Raw genomic sequence first — 16,996 nt, 5'->3', positions numbered from 1 at the left:
TTATAATTAAACATAATATGTTTACGAAAGATGCATCAATTCATAACTGATGGATTTACATCAACACAACACATTCAATATAGATGGGAAACACACGTGCCATATTCACTCGTGCGGCTCAAGAGATAAGCGCGAATTTCCATTGAAGTGGATATTAAACTGTGTCGCAAATTATTTGCCCTCGTTTAATACCATGGGCCAGACATGCCTTTGATGTTCCACACGGGCTGATGGGCTTGATGACGTCATAAGCCCGTATATTGTATAACAAACTTGATTATTAGGGTAAAAGTGGGATAGATGCCGCACTAGGATAGATGCCCCATTTTAAAAAAACCTCACTTCCCAGAGTCCTGACTACGAATTAATGATTTAAATAGGAGCTCCTATCACCCCGCACCTCGTGTACGCATGAGCTGTTGTTTGGTGAAGACGTGTTTCGCTAGTGCGTGTTATAATATCGGCGGTGAACTTCACGAACACGTTAAAATTTAAAAAGGTTGATATTTGCCTTTGCATAACTTTATAAGTATTAATAAATTTCACTATATTTCTTATTATGTCTATACACTGGTTCATTAAGTACAAATCTAAGTGAAAATAGTGGCTCTTTTGTTTTTATTTAATAAAAAAACTACTGGGGCAGCTATCCTTATCAAAAAGGATAGTTGCCCCTTTTTTTTCGAGGGATAGATGCCCTTAGGGGCCTCTAAGGGCATCTATCCCTCAATACATATGTACATGTTAGTATCGATAATCACAGGTACTGTTTATATTTTTACCTGATTGCGTCAGAGGTTTTCTCTATGTTAACCGATTTTACTCGTTTAATTTGTTTTTTTTTGTTATGTTTACTTACTTATTAATGATCTGCCCTTATACTGATTGTAGGAGAACCACGCCACGAAAATACAAAAGAAAAGAAGGAGTGCGAGCGCAAGTATATTCTTGGACAACATAACAACTATGTGAACTTGACATTTGCTGGTTTATCATATTAATTTTATTAGATTTCGCGTTTATAGAGTATGTCAGGCATCTATCCCACTCTGCAGGCATCTATCCTCCTTAGTATTTTCATGGTGGGGCAACTATCCAACTAGGTAGGCATCTATCCTCAAAAAAGGTGTTCTACAAAAATATTTATTACACATTATCTATAAATGATAGGATTAAAAATATATATAGTAATTCAAAACAGATAATTAACCTAGCTATATTCATACAAAGTGTTCGTATAAGATTCATGTTTTTTAAATTATGAGGCTATTTCAAAAAGTGGGGCATCTATCCCACTTTTACCCTATTCAATCCACCTCTCTTCATAAAATGCGTCTACTATTTTTATGTCGCTGGTGGTTTGCTTGATTAAATCATAGAAACATTATTTTCATATTGAGTTAGCTGGTAGCTTGAACTAAAAAGCATGGATATAGAAGTATGTAATACTACATTTTGTGTGATATTTCAGTTTAACTCCTACCTAAAAATTAAAGTCTAATTTGAACACGTTTATTCACACTGAAATTTAAGAATTAACTATTACTGGTTATATTTAAACCATAAAAAAAAAAACTTGAGATACCAATCAAACTTCAGTCTATTTTGATTTCTCCAATTAAACAGCGGTTGAACCGAAGTTTAGTGTAGGTGGAAGAAACCCAAATGAAATATTTAAAACGAAAAGAAATTTGATCCAACGCAAACAATTAAGTAAAGCCACTTTATATTTGAGACCGGCTTCAAAGAGCGCTTTTAAAATAAAAGATGAGAGCAACAACCGGAGAAAAGAACAGAATAAATTTGGCCATGTTTATTTCAGCATCAAACATATTATTATAATTGCTTCAGTTCGGAACAGGTAAAATCCCATGTTTTCTACTTTTCCTTACTTTCCATGTCTAGTAAGACACAGTAAAAAAATATGTCCAAAATCAATATTTGTAAGAATCAGTACATACAAGATACAGTGTAACGGACTGTTCGTTAGACAGACAAACAATTTTATTTGGCACAATCAACCTATGTTTTAATCTAGGTGATATACTGATGTGCCAACTGCCATTTAACATTCTGTTTGATTGACTATAATAGTTTTTTACCTTTCTGTAGTACACAGATATATTAGAGAAAAGACAAACACACAGGATACACGTCTGTTGAATACGTGGCTCTAAAGTGTCAGTACAAAACCGCGTTTAATATTATTCTGGGATAGACATTGTGAAGACATAGTTTAAATTTAAACACGTTGTTTACGTAGCATGCTTAATTCTATTGTGTAGGTTTTTTTTGTGGTTTATTAAGTTTCAGAAACGTCATATATTCCGGTTGCAAAATTAAAAGGGTCGGTAGATGTGCATAATAATAAATATAACAATATAAATTACAATCATTGAATTTGTTAATATTAATCGGATATTGCTCAACACAGAATGCACAAGATGTCTTGATTTGGTTACATCTAGGCATCTGTAACAATAGGCCATCGCTCGTCACTAAATACTAATCTATTGATTGCATACGATATAATTACGTCATGTTGTGACAAGCGTTCATCAACACAATCCTATATATATCTAAGGGATTTTTCAATCCTTGGTTAATTCTTATTCGTCGAATAACGTACTAAACTACCATTTCAAAAATGTATTCTTTGGCTATATTTCACAGTTTACGGGTGACATTTTAATATTACCGTGTTTAATACTTTATTGGGCGGATAAGTTTTAACCATAGATTGAAAAATCGGCCCTAAATCTATAGGTGATTCATTAGGGCTAATAGTAGACTTGAACTCTAATATTCGTCTAGACTTAAAATTATTTTGTTTGTTTTATTTTTGTTATCAAAGTTTAAACTCATGTTAATGAACAGTCTAATCTACAAAGAATATTCATAAAATTCTCAGAAGAAAGTTGAAATTTCATATTTGAATTTTAAATTTATTTGGTGAACGGTGAAAATATTTTTTAAAACTTCTGTCATTGCGATAACAAATTTTAAACTTTTTATGAAGTTATTTCATGCTTTACGCTTAAAAATCGATGTTAGATCTTTTTCAACGCCTTCGTATAGATAACCGATATAAATGTAAGTTGTATCACAATCACCTTAACTTTAAAAAAAAAACAAAATAATGGTAATTGAGAATTTTTACTAAAGTTGTCCTAATCTACAGTCTATATCTCTATCTCTAAACAGTGTAATGCACTGAATACTGATGCAATCTTAAAAATGCATCGCCATGTTTTGATCATATCAGAAGAATTCGTACCAATTATTTTAATAAGATAATTTTGTGTACAGCACATGGGCACAGACGACAGCATGTCTGACGACGTGTTCGAAGACGAGCTCCGAGCGCCGATCCAGCGGACCACACCCTCCCCTACTGGGTATCGAGATTACCGGCCTATTGAGTCACCCGCCCGTACTCTGGTGGATGATGACATTCCTATACATAAGGTAGCTCTATACTAATTATATAAGAACACTAGCTGTGCTCCGCGGTTTTACCCGCAGTGCTCCGCTCCTGTTGGTCTTAGCGAGATGATATATTATATGCCTATAGCCTTCCTCGATAAATGGTAGTTCCCGAGATAAGCGCGTTCAAACAAACGCTTTTATTAGTTAAGATTTTGTTTTAACGCGCTATTCTCAGGAAAAAACAATAAACATAAAAAATTTCATTGAAATCACCGATGAATCTCTTGTATTGATTACCGATTGACAAACCTGGTCATTTATTTTTTTCTCTGATATAACTAAAATAAGAGAAATACCGTATATTGTTGAATGGTCATTGCGCGGTTTACCAAAGATTTATATGGGAAGGTTATTAATTTACGAATATATGACATGTATTTTCATTTCCAAATTGTATCTTTAATCCTACCTGGTCCCAATTATGGTCAATAGGGATCAGGGAAACGAGCATCTTTTCAGTAAATAACTACTGCTATATAAATATAATGTTATTGATAAATGTCTTCAGCTTAACTACTTATTACCTATATCTTTGACATGTTGCTAGACAGTAATAAAAACCAATGGCACAGTAGGTTTATTTATTTATTATCTTTTGTCCGAACTAAATCGATCAAAAAAGTACATTTATACGCCAATATGTACCTAGGTATTTATTATCTACTAAGAAATATTCTTCATAGAACTCATAATCACAGGACATTGTAAATAAAATTCAATCAAACAAAATAAAATACAGCGAAAATATCTTCTCAGAAAAATGGTCCCTTTACGATATTACGCAAAATCTTGATTATTATTCATGAAGAAATCTAGAAGCGAATAAACGTTCGCAAACCTTATTTCAAGAGCCTTTAACTCAGACCCTTCAAGAAAAAAGTAATCTCGATAAGAACTGTGTATTCACTACCATTGGAATTCATGTTCGCCTCTTGGTTTTCTGTGAGACAAATGCTCCAGTTTTAACATAAATATACCCTCTATATGTAAATGAAACATCACATAATTATTATGTGTCTTTTCGAGATTAACAGAACGTGAAATGGTTCTGAAAGCGGGAAGTTATTAAATATGTTATACAAGGCTTATGTTGTTTTTAATTAACAAGAGGGAGCAGAAATATTTAGTCTGTTTACGTTTTAAAGTGAAACTTTTATTACATCGTCTCAAACTTTTTGGTCAGTGTAGCGCATGTCGCGTGTATCGCGGCTGCCGAGTAGGTATACCTACTCGGCAGCCGACCGTCACGCGACATGCGCTACACAAAGCAGTGTTCGGAACCGTTCGAACAGTTTCACTTTTACCGTGGTTTCATAAAACCACACAACATTTTTATGTGACTTTGTTTCTAATTTGAACTTGAATAAATTCACCATTATTATTTCGAACCGATAGTCGGATACAAAATCTTAATTTTGTTTTTGAAGGACTACGTTCAAAATTTCGACCACGATATTATTTAGTCATATTATTAAATCAATAAGTAGATCCACTTTTAAAGAATTGACAATGTTGTCTACTAACAGCAGATAAGTATACCTCATTGTAACAATACCTGCTCCTTGAATAATTACCAGATCGGCCAAAATCAGCAGGATTGTTAACTTTAAAGACATTCCGCAACTCGATATTAATAAACCAATGCAGATTCATTAAGTCAGAAAGTAATAATCCTTTGAATTCGCAGACAATATTGTTGGGGGACAGTGGAGTGGGCAAGACATCGTTATTGGTACAGTTTGAGACCGGCAAGTTTCAACCGGGGAATTTCTCCGCTACCGTGGGCATCGGATTTACGGTAAGTGAAATGGCATTTTAGTTGGGAATTAGTATTGTGTATTTTGATATTGATGTACCTTTTGATTTCTATGCTATTATAGATATTGGACCTATATGGATCTGTTAGATGATTTTAAGGATTCGCAGTTCTGCAGTTAATCAGTTCTGGAGCCGTATTATGACCTCTTATTCCCAGTCAGTTAACCATGGCTGGTTATTGCGATCATAATATGAATTTGCCAGTCAGTTCAATTCACGGCGTAATCTGCCTGGAAACAACAGGTCATAATACGGCCCCTGATTCATCTTTCATGTGATGTAATTTTATCTAAATCATAATAATTTTATTTTATTAATGTGTTTGAAGGTGTGTTATCATATTACTGTTTAATTCAAGTTTTTGATATTACGCAAGTAATTTAATTTCTTTAGACCACTCAAATAGGCATAAAAAAAACGATCTGTCTATTTTATAACCTAACATTTTTATTAAGGAAAGTAATTTGGCCATATGTGTCCTATCAAAAAGCGGCCATATTTATTTTCTTTCTTTAGCGAGGATCCCATATCTTTCTAATTTTATCCCTTACTTGGATATTGCCGGCTTCTTACATTAATTATTAATAATGATAAAAGAAGCCATTAAGACTTACCTGATTATATTTTCTTTCATTGTATTAAAGATATTAAATAATTGTAATCGAGCATTTCATTTATGTAGCCTTTCCTAGTTTATTTGATAAATGAGATTTAAACTTCGCAAAAATTTTAACTTCGGTTAAAAAAACTGCAACACCTCTAAATTTCCTCCTTTCTATTTTCAATGCATTGGTTATAATTTTGTAAACAGTAGGAACCTACCTAATTTTTGCAAATATCATACATATAACCTACATATAACCTACATATAATAATAAAAATTGCACAAATTTATCTTGAACAAAACGACTATTATTATTTACATTACACATTTAAAATACAATTTTCTTTACAAATAACAGACGCTGTACCTACTTGATGTAAAATCTCAGTTTGAAAGTAACAAGTTATACAGTTTAATAAATGTTCTTGTGACATTAATATTTAAAGTTTAGCGCGACATAGTAAGGTAAAGCATTTTCTTAATAAATATCCCCAAGTTTGCCGGAGGGCTAAAAATTAACAACCCAAAACTCGTACTTTAGCAAAGTTTTATTTATTATGATGCTGCCAGCTTTACAGTTAAAGTATATTTGTAAGGACTAAGAAGTTTATTAGTTCATGACTTTTATCAAAGAGGCTAGTGAGAACATTATCCTGCAGGAAGGATTAAGTACTAGGGTAACATAAAGCCACAGATTACTAAATACTTATAAAGCTCCTTATGCGGGTAACGTGTGTGCTCATACATAATTACTATACATATCTACATACATAATGTAATGTGTATGATACATTATATTAAATGAACAAATAGGTACTAACTAAAATTTTCCAATTTGGGCTGTCTTGCAAATATCGGGGTGAATTTATGACCTAGTTAAAATTGTGTGGATTATACAAGATAGGTATATAAGATTAATAAACATTTTTTTAAACTTTCTTCAACGGTATGAATTTTTTAAATTATAAAATAATATTAAACAATAAGTATAATTATTACTTTATTTAATTATATGGACTTAACAGTAGGATTTTAATTTGAAACCATAGCTAAGCAGCTTAATTTATAATGAAAACAATCCGAGCAACAAAAAGCATTCAGAGAATGGCGAATGTATTTGCATATTATTTATTTGTGGTTAATTTATGGTAAATCGCTTTGTGTAATGCGAAATAATTATTATAATGATCCTTAAAACGCTTCTTGTTTCTGCTTCATAATGACTAGTTTTTAATGTGTCTGTTTATTTGTCGAAATTACTTTTTTAATGATATAGGTAACTTCCTCAACACGTTCTTCACACTCGGTTATTATGTTCCAATCTTTCAGGTCATAATCTTTTTGAAACTATGGTGATGTGATCATCCATTTCAATAATTTTAGTCAAACCAGTCATGTTCATTTTAACGGATTAAAAAGTTATTCAATAAATCGCATAAATGCTAACTTTAGAAATTTACCAGTTTTACATAATACCTACCTACATGTCTCGAATGAAGCATTAAAGCTAAATTTTATTGAAAGTTCCACATCATTATTTTTAAACGACTTGTCTGTCTCGACTCCATTTAAAAATGCAAAGCCATAGCGTATTTTCTGCTTTCCTGAAACGAATATCACAAAGCAAAAGCGAAAATAATATCGTAAGTTCCTCAGGGACGCCATTGTTAAAATTCCTATAGCAATTTTTAAATTTGACGTTTTTGCGAAACCTTTCCGTTCTCGAATTAAAACTATTGAAGCGTATTGAACACTGACGGCGAAAAAATCATTTTTCCTTGTGACAAGTTAATTGAAAATGTAAAAAATGTTTTTACATTTTCCTTACATTGACGCTATATTTTTAAGTGTATGGGATTTGTTGATTTCTCGTTAAACTAATAAATCTTGAACATTATTCAGTTTTTCTGTTAAAAATATAGGGAAGCATGTGAAAGATAAATTAATGGCTTTTATACATGACATGTACCTAAATTGGGAAAAGTTTATACCTATTTGGTAGTTGGTACCTATTTTAAATTATAAGGCCGAAATTGAAGATTTCCTTTCATTATAATTAATTATAAGCTAAAACATAATATCTCAAAATTACAAACCTAAAGTACTTACTATTGTCGAGCCAATTTAATAGGCAACATTTGACGTCTATCAATTTTATCTTCATAGGGTGGTAACCTGCTTAAAAACATCGATTAAAGTGAATTAATCGATACGGACTTGAAACATTTGTCAATCGAACTTGAAACACATGTCAATAATTTATGATGATTTTTATTCCCAAGTAATCAATGCATTCGATTCTAGATGTCAGATTTCAATTTTTAGAGTAACGTCTCTGGTATTTAAAAAGAAAAAAGGTTTATTGACACAAAATTGTAGCAACGTCAGTTCTTTAAATCAGAAATTGTTTATTATGTTTAGAATGGTTTATCAGTAAAATCAAATCCTAAAATTACTTGTATCGGTCATTATTATTATAAATATGTTATCGTAATTGAAAAAAAATTAAGCAAATGTGCAGTTCTAACAAAACGAAATATCATATTGTTCTATGTCGTCGTTACTAGGTAACGTTGTTGAATTTTGTTGAACTGTCAAATGTTGCCTAACTATAGGTACTATTATGAAACACATACTGGGTTGTCAATTAGACTGCTGTTTCTAGATGCCAGATAATATCATTAAACGAATATTAACTGCAAATCCGCAAACTCACTTCGCACATCCATATTTTCCTATAATTAGTCAGGCACAAACCGCATCCAATTTGTATCACCGGAGCTCGTAGCTCAATGCCGTTGCCGGAGCGACGCGAGAGGGGACTGTGGAGGGAGGGAGGCAGGGAGGCCGGGAGGGCATCCCTAGTCGGGACAGGAGCGGTCTAGGATTTACGACCAGTTGCGATAGGACAAGAGGGCGCGTTGACGCTCTCCCACGGGAGCTATCAAAGCGCGGGAAAGTTCGAAATTTCAAAGTGACGTCTGTCAAAACGACTTTTTTCTTTTTTTGTGACTGGCCAGTTGGAAGGTGTTTGTTTTGATGCGTGTAATGATGTGTTTATGCTTAATTTGCTAATTGATTTTAACTGATTGATAAACCACTTAAAAAAGTAAAAAAAAATATTCAAACCTCTCAAACTAAGCAAAATTAAACATGAGTCTATGATTATTTAATGTATTGTTTGGGTAAAATAATACCTATATTATATCTAATATTATAATATGATTGACTTATCTTAATCAATACCTCGAGTAGTAACACTTCGATTAGATTTTATCTTCTTGCACAAGTATGAAATTAAATTTGAAAAGATTCGTACACAGTACACACTAACTTTGTAAACTTGGGAGCGTAAAACGATTAAGTCTTGAGTAAATAATAAATAATTGTTTACTATTAAACTTACCTACTTACAATCGTAAATAAAAAAGTGGAGAATTCGAACTACATAGATAATAGTTTTAACTTTTAATCATTTCTCACTAAATATCCCTTAGTATTTTTAATAATAATTCTTGTTCATCTACTTAACATTCATATATACTATACACACTCTTAGTTCAAACACAAGTTTTACAAACAAACCCCAATAAAAACCAAAACATTCAACAAAACAATACATTGTATAAACCCGTTCTCTCATTCCGTCACAAATACCAGAATGCAATTCTATTAACATACAATTACAAGATAATAAATATATATCGCTGATAAGTGTCCAAGCGGTCAGATCGTAATTGGAGTAATAAAATGTAAGTGTAGGGGCGAGCCCTCGGCAGTCGGCCCTTTGGTAGTGATGAGCGAGTTTTAAAACTGGTAAAAGTATTAGTTATAATATGGTTTTTGATGAGTAAGTGCTTCTGGTTTGTGAGTTATAAATATAGTGAAATGTGATAACCTGACTGAGTTGTTTGTTAATTAGCTTCCGTTTAAAGCTTCTTACTACTATTTAATATTTTCTAGTATCCATAACAAACATCCAAATTATTGAAGTGAAAACTTCTTTAGCGGCGTTGAGCACTTTTCTGTAATGGGTATAAAATCTTAAACTCGCGTCAGGACACGTGACCTGATCGAAAAAGCATAAAACGGATACCATTCCAAAATATCAAACATGCTCAACGTTAATAATCAAGTTTTCACTTCTGCCGGCACTCCCGGAGTGCAACCCGTCTTTTTTTATATAAAACGCAAAGGGTCAATAAACGATCGCTTTGTTACTTTGAAATTCCTTAATACATAATCAATATGTATGTACGTTTACATTACTACGATGAACGCATAGAACCTTCGAACCATAATGTACCGACAACCTTATGTGCAACAGTCACTGTCTTATAATCCCTAATGGCTAAAGTGGATAGGAAAGTGATGATTATGATAATACATATACTAATGTGTATTAATGTTGTAAATAACACTTATAAAATAACAAGTATATTATTACTTATATTAGTTTCTCCAGAATATATGCCGAATATTTCCGCATCTCATGAAGAAGATTATAAATTAGTTATCCATATTTCGATCACTTGAGACAAACTAAGTGTCTGAGGGCTAATATCTCACCTAATTGTCTTGAGCAATCGATTAGTGAAACAGATGTGAAAAACATCTGTTGAACAAGGGACGCGGGAATTTGCCAACTTATTGCTTGGAAATAAGTGAGTTATCTAAATATCGGAAAATAATTGCAATGCGTACGATATTATGTGTAAATTTTACTAGGTGACAAAATATTAACTTAAATAATTGAATTTTAAAAACATTACCTATACTTTAAATGAGCGAAAAGTTACCTATAATACTTTTAGTAAATTATAAGATTACGCCCATAGCAATAAGATAATTAGTACCAACCTGATTACACCTATCGTGTTCGAAAATCACAATATGTGAATCACCTATATATTATTGATCATTGAAATTGAATTGTATGTCTAAAGGATTATAACCATTCTATCAATCTCATATTTCAATGGTTTACTTTTCCACGGATTTTAATAAAAATTTCAAGTGCATTGCATTAGAAATAGTACAAAGGAAACATCAAAAGTCAATCATTAAGCTTTCCAAATTAATAAAGGTATTAAACCGCAACATTTTTGCTATTTGTAATTAATCTTTTTGTTGGAAATATAATTACATTCTGTTTCATATTTTAACTGAACGTAAGTAACGGGCTTTCAAGCCGATGAATATTAAAATTGCGTTTTCATTTATAATGAAAATTACATTTCATACACGATTTTGCCATTGCTTTTTGTTTGAACTGTTAATGACATGAGAACGCATTTATATGGTTACTAAATATGTAACTTTTCATCAAGATATTACAATTTTCTTTCACTTTTATAAATTATTATTTAGTAAATAAAATTCACAAATGCCGAATTGCTCATTAAGGGTTCTAATTACTTCCATGAAACATAAGCAGTCACACACAGATAAAATCTGATCTTAAGCGAAAATGTATATTTAAAAAATGAAACAACCCTACATTTGCATTACGTAGGGTTGGCGGCAGTTGGCTTTAATGTAAACATAGAACAATAATGACTGTACTTATTTTTAATGCATTCAGGAAAAATTGTCAAGTTTTCTCTTTTACACGGGCCTGTGTCACACGAACATTAAGAGTCTTATTGGTACCCTAGAGGGTATAAAATATAGGGTTAACACTATACAGTAGTTTTATATAAATACTACTAATATTATAAACGCGAAAGTTTGTAAGAATGTGTCCGTTACGGTGTGTTACACTCACGCATTTCGTTGGATCTCCCTTAAATTTGTAAGTGTTATATTAATTTTGATTAGGCAGGATTAGCGTATAGGCTACTTAAATTGGAACACAATCGTTAGATTACGTGAAATAGCCCTGTTTTATATAATTAAATCTTACCTCTATAATTTAATTCCTCCGTTAATAATTAAATGAAATGATAAAACAAGCGATGTTCGATATCTGCCAATCAAGAGCTTCATAAATATTACTTTATTGTTCCGCGTTCCCACTGATAGGACATTTATCTGTTATTAAATGAAGATATGATATCTATTACTATTAATTTTTAATTAACTAGGTTTCCGCCCGGCCTTGTCCGAGTAGTACAAGTTATCAAATTAATTACCTACTTCTCACCTTTCTCGAAAACCACAAGAACTACTAGGAAAGCAGGATAAAAAAACCAGTGCAATAGTTTATTAGTTTACGTTACTAAATAATACTGATAATTTTTTTTTATAAAACTTTTTTCTCTGTGCGATTTAATGACTATTCTACTGCTATTAGTAAAGCTAGTAAAAAGTTTGGCGTTTACGGCACTTTGATAAAATATAGGTATCATCTCTATGGAGATTTTAATAGCAGTAATATTCGATATTTACTGTCGAGTGCATTAATGAAAATCTAACTGAAACATAAACATGCGAATGTGTGTGTTGTGTTAGTGACAACACTCGTGTTCAATTTGTGCATAGTTTTTGGAACCTAGGTATACGTACGTAAGCATTTATTTTATCTATGTACCTATCTAAACTTTTGCATGTTTAATTTCTAACACTAATAAAAAAATTGGTAATACAGTTTACCCGCCTGCGAAAGATGGAGGGTTATTTTTTAGAGTGTGTATGGTGATGATATGATATGGTGTGTATGAATACCTATTTTTGGCACGCAAGCTCAAACCGCTGGACGGATTTTGACTTCTGAGGTGTAGTAGTTGTAATCATCTAAATTATGATTGTGAGTTGTGAGTAGGCTATAAATTAGCAGTCGAGTTTTTTTTATTTTTATTACAATAATAATTATTTTTTACTCACAGATTTACCATCTAATTTTACTTACACATTAACCCATCAACTATAAGTATACATTCCAATATTATTTCTTAATATTTTGCATTGTTTTAATAACTACAAGGCACGTGTATCACACCCTATAAACGCTAAGCCAAATATCCAATATGGCATATTGTTATAGCTACACCATGTCAAGGTCCAACAGTTTCCTATTGGAACAGTAATTGCCCGCCGACATAATTGCGTATTGAGTTTGCAGATTACTTCGAGAACTTTCTTAAGGGCCAATTTAACAATAGGACGCGTAATTATCATAATCATTGGAGTAATTTCTAATAGATAATTAGAGGTAGAATATTAAGGGCTTTTTATATGAGATAATTTTTGGGGAGTTACGAATATAATAGCGTATGTTCTAAGTTCTTAGATTTATATCAATAGATCTAGCTCGCTATTTAAGTAAAAGCATAGATATTAGATAGTCTATCCAAAGAAATCTATATTTATCTGGTAATTGAGACTATAATCTCTATAATGCTAATTTCATTCCGATTCGTTCAGCCGTTTTTGCGCTAGAGTAACAAACATTCATTCATGTTCAAATACCTTCGCGTTTATTACAGTAGTTGTATTATGAAGGATTTATATGCTTTTCAATTGAAATACCATTACTCGGCCAAAGCTTCGCTCTACATTTACTGTGGAAATCGCGAAGGAACTCTACCTGAATCTGAGAAATACAACCTAGGATTCGAATTCTAAGAAACACTATTCAACAGTTTTATGTTGTACATCAATTTAATTTCTTATATTATCTTTGTTTGTGCAAAGTGTTTGTTGCTAAAATAAGATAAGCTGTCTTGTACAACATTTTGGAAAGCAATGAATATAGTGCATTGTTCTTCGGTCCTGTAAAATAAAATAAATCCTAAAGGTAGCGTGAAGAGAATATGAAACAGACTTAATTTTATTACTAGTAATTGTTAATTTGTTGTTAATTTCTTAATCCTCACATGTTTAAGAAGTTACATTGAAAATTAATTAATGATTCATTAAAAAAATATATGATTATAATTTATAATTCAGAAGAACTTCCATTATAAATCAATTTTACGAAACCCGTGTACCAGGAAAGCATGAGCTTTACCGCAGTGTATCAAACGATTAATTTAAAAATTTGCCCTCCATATTCAAGGCTCCCTTTGAATGGCTGTCACTAGCAGTGATTATGTAGCAATCTTGAAGACAATGTGAGCTATTGTTCTCAGAACAACGGTAATACACATATATAAAGGATTTAGGGATTTTCGCTAATAGACCCTAATTAAAAGGTCTTTGTGAGACAATATTGAGTAATTGCAATGTATTGTTTACTAGAAAAAAAAACTGAGCAGGAGCATGTGAGTAATTTGTGCTAAAAAAACGTTATAGTATAAGGAGGGAAACTTTATAAAAAAAAATTAAGTTTAATTGGAACTCTCCTACTTATCTTATAAACTGTATTAGTTAAATTGATATTATTAGACGATAGTTGTCACATACTTTTTATAGTAAACAACGCAACATAGTAAATTTGAAAACTAAAACAAGTGAAAACAAATACGCGAAACTAAAATTGCTCAACTTTTCAACTAAAACTGAACACAAATATGAATAACATATATTTGTTAACATAAAACAGAACATGAAATATGAAAATCTGAAATTAGATAATTAGACACGTGACACTCGCGACACTCCTGACTTATCTATCTCTTTACACAATTTCATACCGATTCGATCAGCTGTTTTTGCGTGAAAGAGTAACAAACATACCTACGGCTACATCCATAGATCCATAAGTAGTAGGTATATTATTTTTGACATTAAAATTTAAATAGGGCGAATTTACAATATGTGCTTTAATTAGATTTCTTCCATTTTCAGTGTAAAATTTTACAAAATAACTACCAAATATATAAACTCATGTAGCATTTACAAAAATAATAATGTTATAGTTCAGGGATCAATAGTACTTAGTAACCAACGCTATAAGCCGATCGTGGGGCATTAGATATAATCTTCTGAACGAACAGAAGCATAAGCAGGATAATAGAATATGACTTCAATTTACCTGAATCGGAACCTAGTGATTGCGTTTGATCTTTACTTTGCAGATTCATCTGCTTTTGTGAAAGTTGAACTTTGGTAAATCTTCCAAATTGATCATTTAGATTGTGTGGTTTAAAAGAAAAAAACTATGTATAATAAAATATTACTTATAGTTGTTAGAGTAAATAGTCGGAATCACTTTTGATCGGGTGGCCATAATAATTGTTTATTCGCTCTACCCTAAGGCTCTACCTAACACAAAAAATGAAAATGTTTTTATGTAACATTATAAAAGGCAATGTTAAGACTTAAGAATGAAGTTCTTAGAATTTTTACAAGTGTTTTACTCTAGGAACATACTTTTGACTAAGAAGATTTAAAGCATTCAAATGCTGGCGTCCGACGCATGACCTCTCGGCCTCCCGTGATCCCGCCAGAACCTTGAATTTTATATTTTTGTAGTTTTAAGATCAAATTAATATGGTTTAAATTTTTTTTGCAGAATATTTTCATAATAATAGTATCAATATTTAGGAAGTAGGTATTTATGTATATTCTGATTACACTTTCGATGTATTCAATAGCTTCTTATACGTTTCAAAGATGAATATTTGCTCCAAATGTTTGCTGATCCCTCAATATACTGGAAATTCCGTAATACACCTGTACAAATACGATTTTCGGAAACGTGTTTTCATATCACGAAGTGAAAATTCATTAAAATATCAAAAACACGTTTGCATAAATATTTGGAGAACATGAAATTCTTCGTTTGTAAGAAAAAATTTGTAATATAGGGAGATATTTCATAAATTTGGTTTTTACAACGTAAATATAAGGAGATATTTCTAAAGCTTGGTTTTAAAATAGGCTTTGAAGTTTGATAATAAAAAAATTATATGAAATGAAAATGTTGCATGAGTAATGCAATTTGGTGAGTGTAATTTTTTTATTTAATTAGACTTCTTCCAGATTTACTTTTGTATCGTCATAACATCGTTTCATCATTTACTATCGGTTCAGAAAAATATTCTGCTGCAAAGACAATCCCTTTGCATTAGAGGAATAATATCATCGTCCGCCATTGAACTGAATTTTAGTTAGCTCACAAGTATGGAAAACTGCGTCAGCTATGCGAGCTAAGCTAAACTAACTTAGCTTAGCTCTTGGTCTGCAACCCGCTTATGAGCCGATTCTAATAGGAATATGTAGAAAATTACACGCGTTTTTTACAATAATAATCTAACTACCGACATATTATAGTTATGACGTAACAGCCTCGTGCTGTTATTGTGCTTTTAACGTTAATTTTAGGTAATCTTACCTATATGTTCTCCTAGAAATAGTATTCGAGAGATGCTCTTTTGTACGAACCGATTACCCAAAATGTTATTCGAACCCTATTCAGTTACCCAACCGGAAAGTTCGGTTGATTCTAATTATTATGTATCTTGGTAACGATATATTGTGTGAAGTAAAAACAAGGAACAAATAGATTCCTTTTGTTCTCGTTACAACGTAAGGGGATAACAAAGCTTCCCCTACACAAGGGAGACCATAATTTGAGAATGTTCTGTTAATTATACGTTTTAACGTCGTGTACAGTAATTTCATATTGAGCAGCCAATCAATAAGGTACATGCTTGTGATTAACATACTTATAAAGTTAATAAGACAAACCAGGTAGGTACCTAGTAAACTTTTGCCGAATATTATTTCCTGTATAGTTAAAAAATAAATAAAGGAGCAAGGATTTATTCATTTAGACTATAAATAATTTCTTTATAAATCTAATAGGTGAATTAAAGTTTTATTTATTTTGATAAATATGCTACGCAGAAGTTCTAGATTTTTTTTTACAATAAATTCTTGTAAATATGAACATTGTCACCATATCGAGCCCCTAAATCCAAACCCTACAGATTCAATTTTACATGCATTCAATGAGCCGATTGATTCGACCCAATTTCCATTTCAACAGATAGTATGTGGTTTAAATTCGTTCAACCCGTGTTAACTGTTAAAATTTGATGAATTGATTTTCATTTGTCGGATTTTACAAACGCTTTAGATTTTAGTTTTGCAATAACTTATAAAAAACTAGCCGCCCCGCAGATGTTTTTCTGTCCTATTACTCCGTTTACGTGCTCTCTCTCAATTAGAATCTTACTTCTGCGTTTGCAAAAACTT

The 16,996-nt window shown here is 31.7% G+C and overlaps 1 protein-coding gene across 1 annotated transcript in view; it reads left to right on the top strand.

Moving 5' to 3' along the window:
* Positions 1-16,996, top strand: part of Rab26 (RAS oncogene family member Rab26) — a 50,883-nt gene that overhangs the window by 8,943 nt on the left and 24,944 nt on the right. The window contains exons 2-3 of the mRNA XM_090105903.1: positions 3,310-3,468; positions 5,177-5,287. Coding sequence (XP_089962029.1) covers positions 3,310-3,468; positions 5,177-5,287 — 270 coding nt within the window. The remainder of the gene's footprint in view (positions 1-3,309; positions 3,469-5,176; positions 5,288-16,996) is intronic.

Source organism: Colias eurytheme, chromosome 9 (genome assembly GCF_061535395.1).
Source record: "Colias eurytheme isolate Ceu_HAF_F1 chromosome 9, ilColEury1 Martin Lab GWU primary, whole genome shotgun sequence".
NCBI classification, from domain to species: domain Eukaryota; kingdom Metazoa; phylum Arthropoda; class Insecta; order Lepidoptera; family Pieridae; genus Colias; species Colias eurytheme.
Note: the sequence above shows the minus strand (reverse complement) of the source record. Positions and strands in the feature narration are given on the sequence as shown.